Here is a 22205-nt window from a genome sequence, read left to right on the forward strand (position 1 = left end):
ACACAAAGAAATACTTTGCAATACAAATCATATCATTACGAAGCCCAGTGACTGGCAACTGAAGACACAGGGGAGTGATAAACTGCAAGTGGTCAGCCAGTTATCTATGGGAAGAACTGGCCAGGAATGTGGGATTACCTGTTTGTTTTTAGATTAGAGACTGTCCATTAGATAAGAGACTGTGTTTCTTTTCTGCTGTTACTTCTAAGACACAACCCCTATGCCAGCTGCTAACAGGCGGTGATGCTACAGTATCTCATATTATTCACGCGGGAATTCAAAGGGACCTGCCAGCCAAGGCAGAACTCACCAGCATGGCATCAGACAGAAAGAAGAACCTAATTCCTGTTCAGTCTTTCTACCTGAGCTCAGTTTGAACCAAGCACCACTTGAACAGCTTTAACATGGCCAATGATGACCATTTTTGACAACAGATGTATTATTTCAAAAGGGTTACTTTGATCCAATAAAGACATTGTTAACATTTTGCTTAAATAGATACAACTGTAGTCCCAACAGCAGCAGAAAGGAAACAGTGGAAAACTAAGGACCTCATAGACATGAACAGTTTTCAGCTTATTTTTTTGCAAAGCGTTGGTTATGAGTTAAGAAACCATTCTGGTCTGAAAACCGCGCGTCTCACAAGAAAATAATGACTTTCTCCTTATATGCCCAAAGTAGGACAACCAGCAGTGCTTGAGACAGGTCTCTGTCCCTGCATAGAGACTCACAGATTTCAAGGCCAGGAGAGATCGCTGAGATGCTCCTGTCTGAGCTCACCCCGTGAGCCTTCGCAGAGCCCTCCTTGTCCTATCAGGTCGACCATCACTGACCTTCAAGGGGCGCTGGATGTTTGAACCGTTTCCTTGGGCTTCTTCTGAATTCTTCTGTGTGTAACTAAAATAACACTTGCTAACAGCCATGGACAGACAGGTTTGGGGGTTTTTTGGGGGAATGCATTTGGACAGTGACAAAGACAATGCTTATAATTAGCTTTAAATGCTAGGAACCAGCATAAGGCCTTTACTTGCTCGGCAGCGTATACCACAGACATGACACCCTGGCCTCTCCCTGGAGGACGTTTGTCTACCGCTCAGCTCTTTCCTGGGAAAACGCCATCCAGGCTTCCTCAGGAGGGAGTAATCTTGAGACAATTAGATTCAACTCTACCCAGCAGAAGACAGTGTCTCCAAAGCTGTAGGACACCAGTGAAAGTGAGTTTTGACGATCAGCCCTGCTAAGGGAAGGGAATGAACGGATGTTTACATGGGCTAGGTACCCCGCAAAGGCTGAACGTTTGGAAGATCAGGTTTACGTAGGGGCCCTCTGGCAAATACCAGAATCGGAGAGAGAAAAACAAACAAACATTGTTATGCCTCAGCAAACCTTATTAATTTCAGAAATTACAACCTCTGAAACCAATGCCAACAATTAGGAACTCAGAGATTGTCCTTTGGTTGTCATCTTAAAAGCCCAAAGAGGACTGTATCTACAGACCTGAAAAAAGATAATTGTTGGTTAGACTTCTGTTTGTGACCATCAGAAATGTTACCTTAATTTGGCCTTAATGACCTATAATCTCTTTTAGCATATGGCTTTTAGAATGGTTATTATTCAGCTTGATCTATGGCTATAATGGAGCAGAACAGAACTGTGGGTATAATTAAAATAAGTTCCTGTAAAAGTGGAATATGTAGTACATCGCTAATGTGTAAATGACTAAATAACTTAATTAGGTGAAATGAAGTGCACTTATAACCACAGATGCTTAAGCCGAATCATGATAATGTTGTGTATGCGAATATATTTTTTTAAATATGTTTATAACCCAAACAGTAGGACAAGGAAATACAAAGCATACGCTAGTTATGAGGATGGCAGTTAATTTTTTTTTAAGAGAACTTTCATTACAAATCGATGTGAAGCTAGTTGGGAAAAATAATTTTTAAATCACTTTAAAATGCTGAAAGGAAACAACTTTTCAGTAGGCTGCTCCAATCCCTGAAAACACCTTCTTCCAACAAAATCTCAAGCAGAGCATACAAGAAAGCTACTCTTCTGGGCCAGCCTAAAAGACTAAATAAACAAACAGAGCCCTCATTTTCCAAGCCCACCTATTTCTGTCATGCCTTTTCCACTGCTGTACCTACCCCGGTCATCAGCAGGAGCATGTAGGGCAATGAAACGTAGAGAAATCTGCAGCCTATAGACACACAAAGAGACCCACTCCTTCCCACAGGGAAGTCACTAGGAAAACTCCCATTGCTTTCGCTATCGAATGACTGGCTTCCAGCTCCGGGGGAAAAGCGCATAGAGTGCACTTGACGATTCAAAACATAGGACTGATCTTGACAGTCTTCCATCTGAGAGTGTCAAACTGAATACGAGGAGCTCAAAAATCACTTACAGCACTTGTATTCATTGATTCATCCATATTCATTCTTCCTCTCTTTATCACTGAATCCTTACGGTAGGTGAATGTATCATAACCATGAGCATGATGAGGAGATGAATAAGACAAATTATTGAATGTGTACTTGAAGGAGGCTTCAGCCAAATAAGCAACCAGGAAATGTGTACTTTAATTTTACAATGGAAGATAAAAAGGACGGGTACAAGGCGATATCTTCAGAAGTAGCTAAAGAGCTGTAGCATGTCTTCCTTCCAGAAAGCAATGATTCTCCTCACTGCCCTCACTAAAATAAAAGCTATTTTAGACTTTATCCCATTAGTTTCCTAGCAGAGCACTAGATCCTCCGATAGCATAAAATGGCACAACTCTGTGGGTGTTTGTAGAGCTATGCTGATTTATTCCAGTTGTGGATCTGATAGATTATATAAATCCACCACCACTTCCTTCTGCATGTTATCTGTTATTTTTTATTACTCAAAAGAGAGTCAAGGTTACCAAGTCATATTGCCCAGATAACATTTTCCCATCGGTTTGTTTAACTTTTTCATATTTATTAATTCACTGTCTCCAAAGAGAAAGAGAAGTGCCATATTTGCAGTACTGCTGAATGAGCTACAAACACAAAGCATGAATATCTCCCATAAAAACTGTTCTTACTACATTTTCAACACCATTTATAAACCCAGGATTAGAGAGCAAGCATCTAGAATTTGTGATGCTTCTCTATAAGGAACTTTTCCAGGTTTAACCATCAATAAATGAGATGTCCTTCCTTGCTAAGTAAGTTCTTTCAGGAAGCTCTGATTAGATTGGGGGGGGGGGGGGGGGAATCAAAAACCTTTCAAGTTGAAAATAATTCAAAAATGCAACAATAAATGCAGGGGAGCAGAACAGCTCTTGTATGTAAGCAAACCCATTTTAAGGCAAAATGTAGACTGAGTCAAAAGTCTCAGAATAACCATTTGGACTCAGGTGCTATTAGTCATTGAGTTGGATTAAAATCAAAAGATGCTAATAAGGGAAATGTGCATTCACGGCTGGGTAGATACCCTACCACTCGGGAGAAGGCATCTTACAGGACTCACCATTAAGAATGGTATGAAATGACAATTTAGAGAAAATTTGGTCCCTTTAGGTGCAAAGAAGAAATTCCACCTCCCAAGGAGGGAGGAGGTAGGTCTCCTTCTCCAGTGAGCGTCACCCATGGAGGAGGTCCATTTTTTAATCTCGTCTTTGGGAGCCACCCAAAATCAATTAACTCTCTAACTGGAAACAATTAACCCTCTAAAGCATACAACGCCAAACAGAGCGGCAGTCTTTAACAAGTGTAATAGATACAGAAATAAAAATATAAAACACTGCAGTAAGAGAATAGTTTTCAAGTTCATGTGATGTGGGCCCTCGATTCTTCAGAGATATAAGAATGAAGGATTTTGTGTTCTTAAAGACTCAAGTAGACCCTGGGGACCATTGAGGTGGGATTCATCTCATTTAACTTTAACCATCTAAAAAGCGGGCCTCTAGTCACCAAGCTCTCTCTATAGTCAGCAGGAAGAGATGGGTGAAAGAGCCATTTTAAGCCACTATCTTAAAAAGGGATAAGCTTTCCGAACTCTTTACAGGCACCTATCTCCCTGCACCGACGTCGCAGGCACCTAAATGGTTACGCTGGCTTGAGATGCCAGCTGCTGCCGAAGCTCACGGTAGGCAGGGTGAGGGTGATGCCATCTGCAAACGCGCTAGCACTCCCAAAGGTCCCTCTTCCCGCAATACCCGGCTCACAGGCGTTGGAGAATCCTGCACTCCAGCGCAAGCCAGAGAGACCTAGAAGACTGCTATTTCCCAGAGATATTTTTCCATGTTATGACCTCTGCTTTTTAAATTCACTTCTATTCTTATTCATGACTTATTTTTCAAATTCACTTTTTCTTCTTCCAAATTTGCCTTATTATATTTGTCACTGTTCTGCAGATTACCCTTTTCTGCTCTTAATTTCCAGTTCAACTAGGCCTTTTAGACAACCATGGATAAGGAAGAGGCCTAAACAGAAAAATGTGATTGCAAAAACGTTACCCAAACAGGCAAGGGGACTCCAGAGTATATGCAGTGCTGATAACCCAGTGCAAAGGTACAGCATTGCAAGGTGATGGTCAGTGCAAAGAGTTTCATCCTACCCCAGCAGAGGCCACTAATTTATTTTTTCCAGAACTGGGGATATGACTGGGCTGAATAAGAGGAAATGGCTTTATATTAAGAATAAAGCTGCTTCTTTTATAATCCTGCACTTTCTATTTAAGCTCCTTCTATTTTGGATTAAGAAAATAACAACTCTCCATTAGGCATAGCATTAGACATTGTCCTGTTTTCAAACGCATCACAGTTTTGCCTGATGGTGAAGAGGCAGAAGATTTCTTACAGACAAAAATAAATCAAACAACAGTTAAAGTACGTTTTTAGAATTTGAAATCATCATACTTTGAGTACAATAAATCTCAACTTCTCCTCGCGCTCAGATACTATGGGTGCGATGGCCACATAAAAGGCTTTGGCAATAACAGGCAACAGGTCTTCTAAAAGCGTGAAAATGCAAATAATCATCTCCTTATCTGCTGTCTGGTTAAGTTTTGGTTTCCAGTGCTTTTGGTTCCTTCCTCTATTTCTGTGCCTTTGCTTCTGAATTTTAAACAGATGATCTTTTCTCCACCCTAAGCAAGAAGCATTGGTAGAAAACGGGAAGAATTTTGGAACTAAGGCCCAAGCTAAGGCTCCAGCTAAGCGGTGCCGTGGCTGTTCTTCCAGGACGTAGGGAATCCCGTTGCTGAAAAGAAATCCTTGGGAGCGCGTTTCGCCCCTGCCCTTGGGCTGTTACACATATTTTTGAAGGTGGTAGTATTCTTATGCTTCAGCTAAACTGGGTTTGGGGTTATAATGAGAACGATAATTTAATTTTTACTGTTGAGGATTTCTGCCTTAAATAAGAAACCAACTTTCTTATAGAGAGAGGGCATCTCCTGAAGAACGCACACCACAAGCCTGTGCGGGGACCAAAGCTGCCCTGAACCGTGCATTCACTTCCTGCTAATTGGCAGTATTGCCATCTTAATTCCCTAATTGGATATCAACACATTTTCAGCATCTTGCACGTTTCAGTCACAGACGGGGATACGTGAAGGAGCATCACTATTTCACACTGACCACACCACTCAGTCGAATCTCGACACAAGCATGAACCTGAAAGCTCTCTCTCCACTATGTTGCCGCTAGTGCCAATTAACTGCTTCAGTTTCAAGAGAGAGAGATTTAAAAAAAAAAAAAAAAAGGAATATAAATGAGAAAATTAGGAGAGGGAAAAAGACAATGTCCATTACTTAATAAGCTAGTTTATAAATTAAAAGCTCTAATTTGTGGTGTTTACAAAATATCTAATTTTAGGAACAGGAATTTTCCTCTGTTTATATAACAAGACACAGTATTTCCTAAGTAAGTAAATCTTTCCAAAGAGTATGAAAATCAACAAAGTCATTAGAGACAGAAAACAAAAGTTAAGCAACGGTTTGCTAACAACTCTGATCCTGCAGAATAAAGCATTATCTAGTCTCTAATCAGGACTTAACACATAATTTTTCCCAAAGGACTATAACAGACAAAATGCTATTAAAGTTGGAGAGCCCAGATTAGCACAAAGAACACAAGCGGACCCGAACAATTCGAGTTTAAGACAAACCAAAACCGCCTGGCTGGCAAAACACCACAGCTAGTAGGTGATGCTAGTTTGTCAAAGCACTGGAAAATCAATTTGTAAGGCCTGACTCCACAAACTGCATCGGTAACACTCGAGCAAAACCTGCACTCGAGCATGCCCGACAGGGAACAAGCGCACCAGAAATCACAGAACGTTTCATTTCTTCTCATTTAAAAGACCAGGAAAAAGTATTTTCCAAGTCTTTGTCTCCATTTCTCCTTCAGATCTCCATCACAAGCATCCAGATACTACTGAAAAAGTATCCTAGGTCTGGAAAACAAAACGACACGTTTCATCCAAAGCCAGGGGAAGTCGCACAACAGGATTTCCCATGGAGGGACCATTTCAGACTCTGTCTCGACTATACAGCGCGGTCAAGGAACAGATTTTGGAAGGGCTGTCTAAATTTCAGGGAGACGTGAGCTATGCTAGCAAGACGATGTGTGAAGGGGATTTTGCAGTATTATTACTGTCTTTGGAGTCCAAATCACCTCCCCTCTGCCCAGTCCCAGCTGAACGGGTGATGCTGGGTTGAGGGCAGGACTTACTACCATGGTCTCACAATTTCAAAACCTGACCAAGCTATTAGGCCATTTTCTTTCCTTTTGGGAGGTTTGATGGCAAATCTACCTTATCAACTCAGCAGCCTCATCACTGTCCTTCTCTTAAAGCATCTCCAGCATTAAAACTGTTACAGGGCCTAATGGACAACGTTCACCTAAGGACAAGAAGCACTTTCTCCTAATGCAGCGCACCTTGGCCAGCACGGTGCAGAGTATTTACTGCACCTTTAGGGGTCAATCTCTTAGGGGCAGTCCCAATAGTTAAGAATGCAGACCTCTAAGTATCTAAAACCTATTTAATATGGTTGTTAGCACCGTATTATACCGGTGCACACAAGCTTCACTGCTATGTCCTTTCTCCAACATCTCCCTTTAATGAGAAACCCCGCGCAGACGAAGACGCCGGTAGGGTGACTCGTGGGCACGGACAGATCCGCCCGAGTAATACGAACGTATTTTTAAGTAGCGTCATTAGGCACCGCTACGGCAGTCCTCCCTCGGCCGTTTCCAAGAGGGACTCTGCCCAGGTACGAAAGGCAGCATCGCCTCTTCCCGAGAGGGGAGGCGAGAAGAAAGCCCCAGCGGAGGAGGGCGGCGCGCAGCCCGCGCGCCCGGAGAACCCGCTGCCTTTCGCCGCGCTTGCGGCACTGCTGGCTCCCAGGCTGGGAGTTCCCGCGCCGGCGCTCCAACGCGGCCCAAACTCACCGGGAGGGTTCGCGATGGAGACGCTGACAGACCCTTCAGTCTAGCGGCACTGGCAGGTGCTCCCACAACACACGAACATAATTCAATCAGGCTTTTGGCTGACGTCACGAAGTACAAAACAACTCAAACGCTCTATGAACAGTACCAGAACCCCTGAGATTCAATTACAGCCTCGATATTCGATCAGGAGTCATACTTAGCTGTTTTTAATATAGCAAAACCTTTGTACCGGTTATTTATCAAAGAGGTTGATCGTATTTAAATGTACAGTCAGAGGAAAAAGGGCGTCGTGCCGCGTTAATCTGACAACCCCAAACCTTCGGGAACAAGGCAGGCTTTTATTCGAGAAAAGCCAGCACCAGAATTCATTCGGCAGAGAGTCGAATTCACACAGCAGCGAACAGAAGGACCCGAGCCCTCTTTCCTCGTGGGTTATACACATGCCTAGGACGCAACTGATCCCAAACGCAATGATTTCACATCTCCTTCATTTGTGCTCCCCTAAAATTATGATTGCTGCATATAATACGCAATAGCTTTGGGTTTTTTGTTTTTTTTTTTTTTTTAAATAAGCTTTACCAAAATCCTTAGGAATAGCCCCTGGTCCCTGAGGACGTGACATAATAGGAGAGAACTGGTGGGTAAAACCTGCTGCCTGAAGTCTCCCTAGCTACGCATTCGCACCCCTTCAGCATCTGACCCGAAAGACTTATCCGTGCAGCACCGCCGTGCGTGCCGGGGGTAAACGGGGCGCCGGGAAGGCTCCGGACGCGGGGCCAGCTCCCACCCGGAGCGCCCCGGCCCGTCCGGCGCCGCCGAGGCTCCCCCGGCAAAGACACCTCCACCACCACCTTCTGCGGCACGGACTTCCCTGCCGACAGCAACTGCAAGGAAAACGTTGAAAGAAAAAAAGAAAAAAACCCCAAAGTCCAGCTCCTGACGGGCTCTCAGCCGCCACCGAATACGCGAGCCCAGTGACCAGCATTTCTCCCTCCCTTTTTGTAAGCTATTGAGATATCAAAGCGGAAAGCACCATAAAGGCGGCAGATACCTTATCTTAACCTCAGACGCCTTTTCACCAGGTGAAAAGAAAATCATTACATTACACAAATCAATTCTTCGGGGATTAGACAAATTCTGCAAGAGTACTCTGCAAATACAGGCGGCGCATGTGAAGCGTTGTTTCCAAAACAGATCAATACCCAGCGCAGACAACAATAGAGCGCAGCTACACGCTGTCATTGCTACCAAGAGTCGTCTTGAAAGACACCATTAAGTGGGGACTGTCACAATAGCACTCACCAGAACAATGGCGTCACTGCACCTTTAAAGAAAATACTTTCTCGCAGCTCTGAATTCCACCAAGACAAACCGATTTCCAAACACACCTGGCTGGTTGATATGCACATCAACCGCACTAGTATTTACCTTGCCAACCTTTCTCAGCACTCCTGCTATTTCAGTAAGTTTGCTGAGGAAAAGGATTACATAACAGTCTTTGAAAACAGAGAAATCAGCTAATGATTTGGTCACCACTATCCCTCTGCTCCATCACTAAACACTAGGTAGAAGCTTTCCCTGAGAACGGCTCAAAGGAGAAAATTTAGCAGGCTAGCGTTACAAGACCACGGCTGAAACCCCAAAGTTAGGGGCTTGATGACCCTGGAGCACGGCAAGCGGCGACGGGCAGATGCCAGCGCCGAGGCCGGACCCGAGGAGGTCCACAACACACCTAAGGACCTCCAAAGGTCGGAGCACGTCACTGCCTCGGAGCGACGGGCACCATCAGGTGCGTACACGCAGAGGAGCAAGTTTGGAAGCGACTTTGACGTAGCAGCCAGCAGCGCGGAGCCACTAGCGCCAAATTAAATAATTCAGGGGATCCACGTTAAGGGTTGTTATCCCTTCTGTCTTTGGGGACGCGAGAGGAACGCTGCCGCCTACCCACAGCCGGCACAGGGGCGTCCTTCTTCAGGCACCCACCTCCGGCGGGACGCCCAACGCTCCCAAGCCGCGCCGGCTCCGCTCCCCGAGGAGCTCGCGCCAGCGGGGAGCTTGTCTGAGCGAGAGCAACGCGCTCAGGCCGGCGGGGGGCTCGCCTGCCCTGGCGTCAGACCCACGGCCAACGAAGCCCAAGCCAACCGCGGGGCTCCTCCGGGGCTAAGGGGCATCTCCAGGAACGATTCAGAGCCCCGCTGCGAGACGCCTTGGGGGGACCTCCCTCCCGGAGGTCTCTCTTCGCCGGAGATGTGGGAGATGCAGGCACCTGACCATCATGAGGCTGCGCTGTATCAGCCCCAAAACAATGGGAAGCCTAAAATAGCTATGAAATAAAACATAATTTGCACTTCTTGAAACATAATCTCTATCCCTTTTTAGTTCTGCTTTCATTACCTCCACCTCCCCGGTATCATTTAGCTGGGAAAATTTTGGTAAAAGATCTTCAAACCATTACAAATCCATACGCTGCTCCTTATTAAACAATTGCAGATCTGTTATCTCGGCTTACGGGAACTGATCTAAACAACATCATGATATCAAACACCGAAAGCCACAGGCCCGGGGCCACCAGGGCTCCGCTCTCTTCTAGGCCTTGCTAAGGAACACATTTCCAGATACCAAGTGTAGTTTACCATTACAAGTAAATGTTTGATCTGTAAAGCTTACAAAATGACTGTGTTTATCATAGTAGATGAAAGAAAAAAAGGAATAATTTTAAGCTCAAAACAAAACTGTTTATATGACAGCTTTTAGTGCTCCATGATTCTGTGCATTTAAGAGAGATTCGAGCAATTAACAGCATAAACTTTCATTACATAGTTCTATTATATATGCTTATGTGACTTAGTTGTTCATCTGTTATTTAAGTGATTTCCTCATTACAATAGTATGGTAAAGATATTTGCTGATGTCGTCAGAAAACGTGAAGCAGTTCAAGCGCAGCGCCGCTCGGAGCCCCAAGCGTGCGCGTGTACAGCCTTCTACTTAGTAGGCAAGTTAAACATCAAAGCCGGGCCAAATTCGGTAAAGGTTTAGATTGTGGAAGGAGGAGGAAAAAGACCAAAAAAAAAAAAAAAACCAGACACGCACACGTCCATTCTTGCAATAGCCAAAAACAAGCGCAACCGGCACGAGAGCGTAACGCGCGTGACCGGGGCTTCGCGAGAGGCACGGACCGACAACGGTTTATGCCGATCTAACGTTTCTTGGGAAGAACAGGAATTTGGGAGCGGTGAGGGCACAAGTCTACCGGGAGGACGCCAAGCCGGACCTCACCCGCCCCCAAACGCTCTTCTTTCTGCGCCCCTGCCAGCCCGAGCGCGTTACGCCTCCCGTCACCCCACGCCAGGGCCGACCCAGCTCACGGACCGCTCCCGTCCGCTGCACAGTCTGCGGCGGTATTTCTGTCGCTGCTAAATTTGGCTACGGCGGGCACGAAGGTCTCCTCCGAGCGGCGTTTGGCTGAACCCGGCCCCCGAGCGCTCCAGTCGCCCGGACAGCTAACGCGCGTGCTTCTGAATTATTAAACGTACTCAGGAGCCTTGACAAGGTAGGCACGCAGGGATCATGACAAAAACTACTCAAAAAAAAGGAAGTTATGGTGCCCAGCAGGCGTAACCGAACCGCTGGAGAGGCCGCTCTCCTGGAGCGCTGCCTAGGGGACCTCCTCGCACACCACCACTGACACCCCCTTCGCTTAACAGGGCTACCTTTCACCCACACCAGCCGTCATCAGAAACCTGGAGGTGGGGGGGCTCGTATCTCCTTTTTTTAAATCACCAAGACAGGGACTTAACTTCCAGATTTACAGTAGAGATGCGAGCAACCGTAGGTGACGGCGTCTCTGGAACCTCCTCTGCAGGACACGTTCGGGTTGCCACCGCGGGCAAGACACAGACTCAGAAGTAGCCTCTCTTCCCTGCGACTAAATATTTCGCTCCTGCAAGTATGCGCTACGGGATCCCAGGCCAAGCCAAACACCGTAACACGGGTCTCGGTCGGCCCCCGCAGCGCTCCCTTTAACAGGGCTCCGAGGGGAGGAGGATCCAACTCCCCGCAAGTAAACATAGCTGGAAGCATGGGAGGCGACCAGCATTCTTCTTCTTCTTAATCATAATTACGAAACGCTAGGGATGAAAAATATGGAAGTAGTTGCCGCCGTGCGTTTGCGCAGCTTAAACCCTCAAGCGCGTTGCAAAAGGCAAAACAAGGGAGGAACCCGACAAAGCACAAGCGCGACCCAGCAGCGGCGAAGACTCGCGGGCCCACGACTCGCCGAGGCGCCGCGCGCCCTGCGGGCCGGACAACAGCACGCAAGCTAAGCCAACACTCCCCCCCAAAAAAAAGAAAAAAAAACAAAAAACAAAAATCAAGCGCCGTTTTCTGTGTTTCCCTGACATGAGCCATTAAAAACGTGAACTACCCTTCAGAGTCACCTGCATGACTGCAGAATACAGCTGCAGAGCGACACTTCTCTTTCTTCATCGTTAAAGCTACGTTGCTGATCCAAGTGCTTGCAATTCCTCCCATTTTAATTTTTTATTTTGAATGACAATCCGGCAGTACAACCCCAAGATAAAGTGCCTTCCCCCAGCAACCTCCAGGTAAAGGGCGCACTGCTCCCCAGCACACGCCAGCATTGCTCCTGCTGACACTAACAGGATCTGTGAGTACCCACTCAGGTGTGCCTAGTCTGAGTGGCTATCAAAACATTTCCAAGATAAAGACTATATTTAGCATACGCTTTTCTGCCGATCAGCCAATAATGGCAAAAATATGCACCTTTCCCAGAAGGCCCCACTCCGAAAAGTGAACAGTACTTAAACGTCTGCGTTTTGCAACGATTCGCTTACAGACACACCAAAAGTAAAAAAGGACTCCAAAGCCAAGCTGAATTTGTGATTTCCTAGATTAAGATTTATTAATTTGTAATCGCTGATATTCTAATGCAGGACAAGCCTTAATCAAAGTAATGGCAAAATTAAAAGCAAGCCTTTAAATCCCTTAATTTGACTGAGTTTTTTATTCAGAGATGGCTGTGCTAGCAAAGATTTTTTTTGTGCAACAGGAACGGCCAATCGCAAGAACTCGGTTGTTCTGCTGCTACTCACACCCACACAATATTCAAGCACATACATAGTGGGCAATCTATAACAGATGCTCGAAAACTTAGGTAAAATTAAATACTCTAAATAGAGGAAGCAAAAATTGAACATAATCAGGAAGATGTGGGATTTGATTAACAGTTCAAAAACTGAAAGATGCCACGTGCGACAGACCTAGCAAATCCTTTAGCACCACAATAGCCAAAAAACCACTTCAAAACGCATTCTCCAAGCCCGGTACCAGCGATCATCACCTTCCCCTTATTTGACAATGGCTCACACTCAGCTTATGACAAATGTTTTGACTGCAGAAGCAAAGGTAAACTATTCAGAAAATTTTACAACATCTAGGAAAATTAACTGTGTTTTGGCAACTGTCTTAAAAAAATAAAAAAATAAAAAAAAGGCCCCTTGATTCTAATGGACGCATATTGTTCAGTTTAAGTAACAGGTATTAAATCACTTTACAAATACAATATTAATTTGAGGCAACTCCAGGGAAGTTTTCTTAAAAAAAAAAAAATAATAATTTCAGTCTTCACCAATTCCCCCTGTTAAGGTCACAGTCTCTAAACCAGCATGGCTGAATTGTTTTAGTGCTCTCTGCTGAACACCTGCAAACATCAAACAAAAACTCCTGGTCCTTTACTGGGTTGACAAAAGCCTTTCATGTGAAAAATGCTCCATGGGAATGTCACGGCTGTGGCTCAGGTTACATTCCTTTCTCCCTTGCAGCCCTCACCATTTCTTAACATGGTAAGAAGCCATGTTTGTGAAATTAAAGATTAAAAGGAAATGTGGCTTTACTTTATTTTCATTCACACGTTACAAATCACAATAGAGCATCATATATTAGATGAGTAAAAAGCTATTAAGATGACTTTAAGCATGAAATATTACCACACTTCCCAAAGTACAGTTAGTTTCACTTCATTGCTTGGGATTGCTTTGCTTTAGGGTCTTTTTTTTTTTTTTTTGGAAAAAAAAAAGAGAAGTTTCAGGTTAATACTGAGGAATGACATCTGTGCTTCCTCCTCACAATAAATATAAATTTTAGAAGGGAACCACTAAGATAAGGTAAGCTCCAACTGTAAAAGGGCATCTGTCCAGTAGGAAGAACATGCAACACACTGATGGCTGAAATTCCACATTAGCAGCGTGCAGAATTAGAATAATAAACTGTGTTCTCCTGTTATTAGTGGAGCTATCTCTAATCCTTCCACGTATTTATCTAAAACATCTCTTGAAACAGCCGTCTGGGCGCTATCACACAAAATCTGAAATTCTCAAGTCCTGCCTCCCGACAGCAGTGCACAACAAATATTTTTAGAAAGCAAGAACATCTCCCACAGCTAGCTGACCAGCGAGGACACGGCGAAACAATAGCCACACTTTTTCCTCCACGCAACTGTATCCTCGGGCCGCACATCCACCCTCTCCCCGGGTATCAGCTAGGGGCAACTCGTTCGCATGAGGTTTTTGACAACTTTTGTGAAATCACTGCTCGCTCGCTACAAAATTCCACATCCAACGACCAAGTAACAGACGTCCATATAGTAAACTGAAAATTATTTACCCTGAGAAGAGCACACCCTGCGCTGCATGTCATTGTGCAATAAAATAAAAGAAAATAAAACCTACTCACACACACCATGGCCTCCTTTATCAAATCATCCTCTAATATCAGAGGATGGGGTATTTAAGCACATACTTGTTACTACACAGTGTGAGATTTAAGTCTGCATTTCCAGTTCAGGTGTTATTTTCAGTGGTCCATATCTTAATATTACTACCTTACTTCAGCTCCTTAAATTATTTGTACATCTAAAATGATGCATCAAAGTTACTTTAATGCCTTCCCGTTTAGAAATGATTTAAAAAAAAAAAAAAAGATTTTGCTCACTGTTCAGGTTTTCTGTCCTATGTTATTTCTGTTCAAACTGACTTCACAGATGAGGTTTACGATGCACTTATTAAATACAACCATCTAGTTAATTGCTGTTAGACCAAGTATTAGTTGCTGCACTGACTGGTATATAAGCATGACAAATTGATTTGCCTGGCAAATACTTTACATTTCTCTCCAACAAAAACAAATATGACAAATATTATATATTCAGTTAAATGAGTTATTAAAATTATATAACTCAGAATATGATAAAAATAGGATTAAAATCTTTAGCTTGTGAGATAAGGCAAATTATGAGTGGAAAGTTGTTCAAACCTAACAATAAAATTCTCCAAGTCCCTATATTGAAAATGCAACCACATTAATGAAGGTAAAAGAAAATCATGTAATTATTTTGCAAGTCGGAATGGAATAAAATGCAATGAGGGCTTAATAACTGTAGGGTGGCACCTGATAAAGATCTTAAAAATTGATATTACAGACTACCTTCAAATTAAGAAGTCTTTCTTTGGAAATAAAAAGTTAATTGACATGCCAGTGCCTTTAATAAAAACGACTGCACTGAACGCACAGAAGAGGCTCCTTTAATTGCCTACAAACTGCAAATCCCAGGCATGAAACCGTACGCAGTGACGTGTTTATATCTAGATATCCACTGGCAGTTTGCAGTGAAGACTTGTCCAAATTCACCATCTGATTTAGAGCAGCGCTCTGTATATAACAATACTACGTACAGTGCGTTGGCATGTGTAACGGCCGGTGCGGTCGCAGCGCTGCGCCCCGTCCACCAGGCAGGGGAGCCCGCTGAAACGGGACTGCGGAGAAGAGCAAGGACACTGCCAACGCGCGAGTTCTCTTTTGCGAGTTTTACTTCTAATCTGTCCGGCGTACAAAAGCCTCCGTGTAAAACTTTCGCTGCCAGACAATTATCGTACGCATACGCTCTACCGCAAAGCGCTCGCACAGTCCTTTTGTCATCGAATAGGACGCCCGCTTGAATGCGGCGCGCAAGTTGCCCGTGTCCTACTACTGCAGCCAAACAAACAGACAAACAAACAAATCCTCCAGTTCAATTTCACGGCTCCCCCGAAAGCTGTCAAATATTTGGAAGGTAAAAACGGCTCGCTTGAAACCGGGAGAAGCCCTAGCCTCGAGACGTTAACGCGACGAAAAACACGCCAGCAGCAGCAAACAGCGATCGCTAACGCCGCGAGTTCTTCCCCTGGAAGAGGTTGGTGTTTATACCGTGACACTTATTTATTTATTTAATTCAAGCAGCTTTCGTTCTTAGTCACAAAATTAATTCTCACACAAGATGTCTTGATTATCATTTCTCACACACAAAGATAACATCTGAAACCGTAAATAAAAATCCCCAATGCCTAATTTAAAAAAAAAAAAAAAAGGAGGGGGGGGGAAGATTTAAACTAGCTCACCTTGAGCTACTATACAGCGGAGAAGTTTTTTTAAAAATCATAAGTGTATGGAAATACTGTGAAAATGCCCCCGTCTTGTGGAAATAATAATAACAGCCAGCGCTTAGGAATAATTCCACTCAAATCTCAACGAATCTGCTCCCCAAAAGAGATGACCACAACCAAAACAAAGGTGATGCCTCCGGGTAAATAACCGAGAGCATTTTAACTACATAGGAAACAAAAATTTTTTTTTTTTTGTTACATACTTGAGCCAGTAAAATGTCCACTTGCCAGAGAAGTTGGTCCATTTTTCCCACTGCTCACAGGAGGTGAAAACATCTAAAAAAAAAAAAAAAACAGACAACAACAACAAAGAGACGTTACTACTGGAAAGCAAGAGCCAGCTGAGCGCACCTTGGGCAGAAGTTCCCTCCGCGCTCCCCGCAAACTGGGGCCATAGTTTGGTCTCGGAGGAGGCATCGTGCCCCCGCAGCGCCGGCGAGGGCTCGGTCTCGCCCAGCGCCCCTCGCCGCCATCAGCACCGCGCTGCCCCGACAGACAGCCGCCACGAACCGCGGCGCCTGGGCGACGGGCTGCCAAGGCCGGCGCGGGGACCGCTGCCCTGCCCAACTCGCGCGGTGACAAAAGGCGGAAAAAAAAAAAAAAAAAGGAAAGGGGAAAAAAAAAAAAAGAAAGAAAAAGTTTCGCTTGTCGAAACCTTGGCCATAAACGTAGCGATGTCCATCTCCATCCCGACTTAGGGTTCGCCTGTCATATGTGGACCCCAACAATAATCACGCAAAGTGCCACCTGCCCTAAATTCTCATTTCGTGGCTAACAGGAGAGCGACTGGAAGCCCGACTCTCTCCCTCTCCCCCTCGCTCTCTCCCTCCCTCTCTCTCTCTCCCTCTCTCTCCCCAGCATTTATTTCGACCCTAATTGGTTTCTCTCTTCTTCGACGTGTCTAGTGGATAATACGCACCTTCCCTGAGTCAGAGCCTGCAAAAAGCCAAGGAACAAATGGAAAAAAGTGCAACAAGCACGAGGGGGGGGGGGAGGCTGCGAAGCTGCCTCCGGCTGCCGCTCCCGGCCCGGCCTCCCCAGCCGCGGCTCCGCCGGAGCCTCCGCCGCCGCCGCCGCCGCCCCCGCGGGCGCGCTGCCTCCCGGCCGGCACCGACACACGTGCAGCTCGCACCAAACCGGACCCCCCCCACCAGCACCCCTCCGCCCCGGCCCCAAATAAATAAATAACGAGATAGCAAGGATAGCGCTGGCCCGCGGAAGGGGGGGGGGGGGGGAGGGAGGGAGGGAGAGGAAGGAAGGGGCCGGGGGAGGGGAGGGCTCGGCCGCCCCAGACAAGCGCGCGCGTCCGGCGCGGCCCCCGCGCGGCCCCCCGAGCGCAGCAGCACCGCGCCGCTCCGCGCCCAGCCCAGCCCGCAAACTTTAAACTGAGGCACTCGTGGATTTCTTTGCGCTTTCCTTCCTTTCCCCCCCCACCTCACCCACCCCCCTCCAAAAAAAAAAAAAAAAAAAAAAACACCCCACACATACACACGCACAACGAAACAAGGGAAGAACTGAAAACAGAATATAAGTCACTAATTAGCACTTAATTAGCTCGTGTGCCAACACCACCATAAAATGTAAAGCACAGTAAAAGTGCTAGATAATATTGTTATTAACTAATGATGAGAAATGTTCGGTTTAGGGGCGTCTGTTTTCGTAAAAATTATTTTAGACATCCAAGACATTAAAATAAGCTGCGAACAAGACTGCATCTCCCATCACATACAATAAGAAATAATAAAAAGACTCTAATTTTTGATTTTCTTTTTTTTTTTAAGCGAAAAAGATATTTACCGTGGTTCTAGCTGCTGATTAAAAATTACCCAATGTACTTAGATCACAGTTTTGTTTTGTTTTGCTTTTGTTGGGTTTTTTTTTTTAGTTTAACAGATCAGCTAGAAGATATTTTTTTTACAGCTGTTGTTAATTTCCACCGTTGTTTCTTACCGCACTGAAATCCAGTAAATCACTCAGTTCTTTGTCCGTCCCTAAGGCAGCCATTCGCTGTTGGTGATGCATTTTAGCAAAATCACACAAACCTAGAAACATGGAAATAACCGCAATCAGAAACCCAGTCCCGAGCCTTGCAGGAAGCACAAGCGGGTTTTGGGGGGTGGGGGCGGGGGTGGGGAGCTGAGAAGAAGGGAGGGAAAAAAGATGGAGGGGCAGCAAAAACAACAACAACAAAAAAAAAAAGAAAAGCGATATTGTATCTCCAAAGAGGCGATCGAAACCCGGTAACATCCACTCTAAACCCAGATCCGAAGGAGGAAAAAAAAGAGAAAGCCTCGCTCCCGGAGCATCATTTATGCAACAGGAGGTTCAGCGAGGAATGAATGAGGATCCCAGAGAAGAAACTACAGCCATCCGCTCCCAACTTTTTCCCTTCTCCTTCTTCCACGCAAAGTAGCGTTGAAAGACAGAAACGAAAAATAATGAGGATAACGATGGAGAGGGGGGAGAGAAAAAAAAAAAAAAAAGGTGCAAAGTCGCAGGCTAGCGAGGGGCCCGGCGCCGAGGGGAGCGGGGCGCAGGGGGGCCGGGGCGGGAGCCGCGAGCAGCCTCGGACAATTAGACCCAATTTCTAATTTGCGGCGAGCAGGGCGGTTAATCACAACAACCCGCGCCCGGGCGGCTCGGGCCTGTGCGGAGCCGGCGGCTCCCTCCGAGCGCCGGGGGAGGGGAGGGACAGGCCGGGGGGGGGGGGGGGAGAGGGAGAGGGAGGCGGCGGGGCCCCGCGCAGCCCCTCCGCGCCGCGCAGCGCCGCTACCCACCGCCCGCGCGGAGCCGCCGCCGCCGCCGCCACCGCGGCGCTCCGGGGCCGCCGCCGCCGCCGCCGCCGCCACGGAGCGCGCCCGGCTGCGCGGGGAGGGGGCGGCGCGCGCAGCTCCGCGCCCGCCCCCCGCGCAGCGCCGCGCAGCCGCCTCCATACCCGCCGCTCATGGAGGAGCCGCCGCCGTCGCCGCGCCGCGCCGCGCCGAGCCGAGCCGGACCAGCCGCCGCCGCCGCCGCCTCCTCCTCCTCCTCCTCCCTCCCTCCCCGCGCCGCACTTTTGCGCCCGGTTATACTTTAAATTCGCCCAGCTCGCGCACATACACATGGCGAAGCAAGTTTATACGAGGCTGCAAATACACGTGACGCCGAGACTTTGCCAAGAGGAACGATATTTTCCCCCTTGTGTTATCCAGTCCATTTAAAAAAAATAATAATAATATTCTGCTTTGTTTCGGTTCGTTCGTGATCTTCCCCCCACACACACACACACACACCCCTTCCGCTGCCTAAAGCTAAATTTCAAAAAAGCACGGTTTTCAATGTGCAGAGGGAGTATTGCTGCAAACTTTGTAAAATCAACCGTTTGATTTGTTTCACGCTCAAGTTTCTGGGGACGATGCCAGCGGCCCCCTTCCCCCCCGCTCCACCCTACAGCACGTTACACGTTTATTTTACATTTTCCTATTGCAGGCCAGACGCGCTCCCCCCAAAACTAGTTCGACTTCATTTTCCAGTAGGAAATAAAGCACCAAGTTATTACACTTATCGTTTGCACGTTCTTGTCTAGCTCACACACGCAATTACGCTAGGTATACCAATATATATTTATGCACACGAGCAGTTATGCGTGCACGCATACCGTGTGTTTTCTATTTGCATTTACACACTGAGTAAGTTGCACCTCTTTTTAAATAACACATTGGGATCAACAATTAAAAAAGACACACACGCAAGTTACTCTAACAGCAAATTGTAACTTTACCTTAAATGGCCACAAATATGTTCACAATATTCCAAGAGAGAAAAAGAACAAAAAATAAAAACAAAAAAAAGAAGAAGCAGCAGCAGCAGCAGCGAGAAATCTTCTGCCAAAGTGCTTTATTATCTCACACGTGGGTGACCCTCCAAAACCACGAGAAAGTCCTGGAAGTGTCAGTCCTGCTCCAGGGTACTCCACAGATTTACAGGCACCCTACACCTGGCTTTGTTGGGGTTGGGGGTTTGCAACCCGCGGAGGACCGCCACGAGAGCCCCCAACCAGACACGGCGAAAACCACAGCCAGCCGGGGGGGGGGGGGGGGGGGAAATAAAAAAAGAAAAAAGATTAAAAAAAAAAAAAGAAAAAGGTCCAACAACTTTTCCCTCTATTGTTTTTACAAACACATGGTGACTGACAAACTACGAGCACCGTGGTGGCTCTGGGACTTTCCCCTGTGTCCTTCCTTTTTTTTTTTTTTTTAATGCAAAAAAAAAAAAAAGGGGGGGGGTACACACACACACACACATACACAGAGAGAGAGAAAACCAGCCAGTCCCAAACTTGCTCCAAGTTTAGAGCTCTCTCCTCCTCACCCCCGCGGCCTCCCCCATGGAGGCGGCGGTAACAGCATGTTTCCCTGGAAGACACATTGTAACCCGCTCACATCCGGGCAACGCCGCGCGCCTTATAAAGCGCCGCCGCCGCCCGCACACAATGACGAGGGGGGCGGCGCGCACCCACCGACCCACGGACACGGCCACCGGCCGCTCCAACGCCTGCGCGGCCGCGGACACCCCCCGCGCCACCCCCCTCCCCGCTTTCCTTGCGCGGGGACGCGCTGCCGCTTCAGCCCCCGCGGTGTCTCCGCCCTGGGCGCGCATCCGTCCGTTTCCTCTCCCCCCCCCCCGCCCCATCCCCAATTCCTGCGCACCCGCGGAGCAGGCGCTGCGCGGGGCCCCGCCGGGCTGGATCCTGCATCGGAATTTGGGAAGCCGTACGCCGCCGCGCTGCCAGGCGGTTGTTGCATTTTCCCTTTTATTTAATTTGACGGCACGTCGGCCGAGCGCGTAATTCAGAGGATGTGCCAAAAAAAAAAAAAAAAAAACCGGCTCGGGAAAATTAAGTTGCGCATGTGAACACGGGTGAACGGGGAAAGGGCCGGGTCAGCAGAAAGGGGGGAGGAAGCGGGGAGGGGGCAGCAGACGCACCCAAGAAGGTGGCGTCGCAGGCAGGGGACAAACCACAAAGGAGAAGGGACCGAGACCGGGGAGGACCAAGTCTGAAGCGGGTGGCAGTTAGGGGAAACAGAAAAGAAGTGGGCTGCTGGTTAGGGCTGTCGGGGCAGCCGAGGACCCCGTCCCCCCCTCAGCCCGCTGCAGGGTGGGCGAGGGGCCTGGCAGCCGCGTTACTGCCGTTCCCCGGGCCTGGAGGTAGAAGTCTGAACCTCTGAAGGCTGTAAGGGGCGAGTACCACAAATTTAGGTTTTTTAGAACCAGAGAGGGCAAAGGTGCCTAGGAGCCAAGGTCCCGGCGGGACGGCTTAGAAATGGCTCGAGGTGGGCAGGATCGGGCGACCATGCAGAGGCCTTTCAGCCTGGGTCCTGCTGGAAGGTGGGGCCTTCACAGCCTCCGAGGGCAGGCAGACCTCAGATAAAAAACAACCTGGAGGGGTTTTTAGGATTTTTAGACCTTGTGCTTAGACCTGGCTTTGAGATTGTAATCCCTCCTCCACAGTGCTTCCCCTCCCTTCCTCAGATAATTTCCACCTGACCTTCTCAGGTTTGCCCTCCTCTCTGGAGAGCATCCTCCCTCTGCTGTGACTGTGCGTAGCAGCCCGGGCCTGGTGGCCAGCCTAGGCTGCACCTCACCCATCTCATCACAGCCCTCTCCTTGCTGGAGTCCTTCCTTGGACTTTCTACTTCAAAAAGTCCCTTGTCACCCTAGGAAATGTGCTCCCCATGCTTGGTTTGGGTGGGGCGACCACACACAAACGCGCACTAACACATGTACTCTGCTGTGGCACCCATCCTTGCCGAGATGGATACCTTCTGCCATCACAGCTCCCGTCTCGGCTGTAGCTTGGTGGGGCCCTGGTCGGGGAGAAGGGGCAGCAGGTCATTTGGGTTCTGTGCGGTGTCCGCGGCATGGCAGGGTGGGAAGTGGCTCGAATGGCTGCCAAGTCCTCAGACCTGGCTGGGAGATGCCTGTAAAACTTTGTGCTCTCTGGATCCTGGGCCTCGTTTCCACCTGCCTGTGTATTCCCTTCCTCCTCTCCTAGACTTGATAATCCCCTCTTCCCCTGATGGATAATGCACTTGCTCCAGTATGGTTAGGAGCTGCTTTCGGATAAGGATATGTGGCCATTCGCTTCCCCACAGTGAATAGGTGAGAGGAAAGGAACAATAGAGATAAGGGCCTTCCCAAAGGGCACTGAGTCCGGAGAGCAGGCATATTGTATAGTCCAATGTTCTAGCTTGGTCTTAAAGGCAGCTGAGAAACAGGAGGGCTGAACTGGCCACCTGAGATGGGAG

At 47.4% G+C, this 22205-nt stretch overlaps 1 protein-coding gene across 49 annotated transcripts in view; it reads right to left on the minus strand.

The window, feature by feature from the left end:
- The window catches only part of LOC104138520 (transcription factor 4), a 231608-nt gene extending 210856 nt beyond the window's left edge, over nt 1-20752 (minus strand). For 9 of the 49 annotated variants that reach the window (XM_068924428.1, XM_068924431.1, XM_068924426.1 and 6 more), the window contains exons 1-2: nt 17869-18286; nt 16122-16194 (exon numbers count right to left, since the gene is read on the minus strand). In XM_068924428.1, coding sequence (XP_068780529.1) covers nt 16122-16194; nt 17869-18165 — 370 coding nt within the window. In that variant the 5' untranslated portion in view covers nt 18166-18286. Of the gene's footprint in view, nt 1-16121; nt 16195-16269; nt 16396-16573; nt 16918-17868; nt 18288-18490; nt 18596-18695; nt 18779-18853; nt 18961-19017; nt 19091-19678; nt 20338-20606 lie in introns of those variants that run through there. The other 40 variants (XM_068924439.1, XM_068924447.1, XM_068924465.1 and 37 more) reach the window with 28 other exon arrangements.
- Nucleotides 20753-22205: the final 1453 nt, after the last annotated feature.

Source organism: Struthio camelus, chromosome W (assembly GCF_040807025.1).
Source record: "Struthio camelus isolate bStrCam1 chromosome W, bStrCam1.hap1, whole genome shotgun sequence".
Lineage (NCBI taxonomy): Eukaryota > Metazoa > Chordata > Aves > Struthioniformes > Struthionidae > Struthio > Struthio camelus.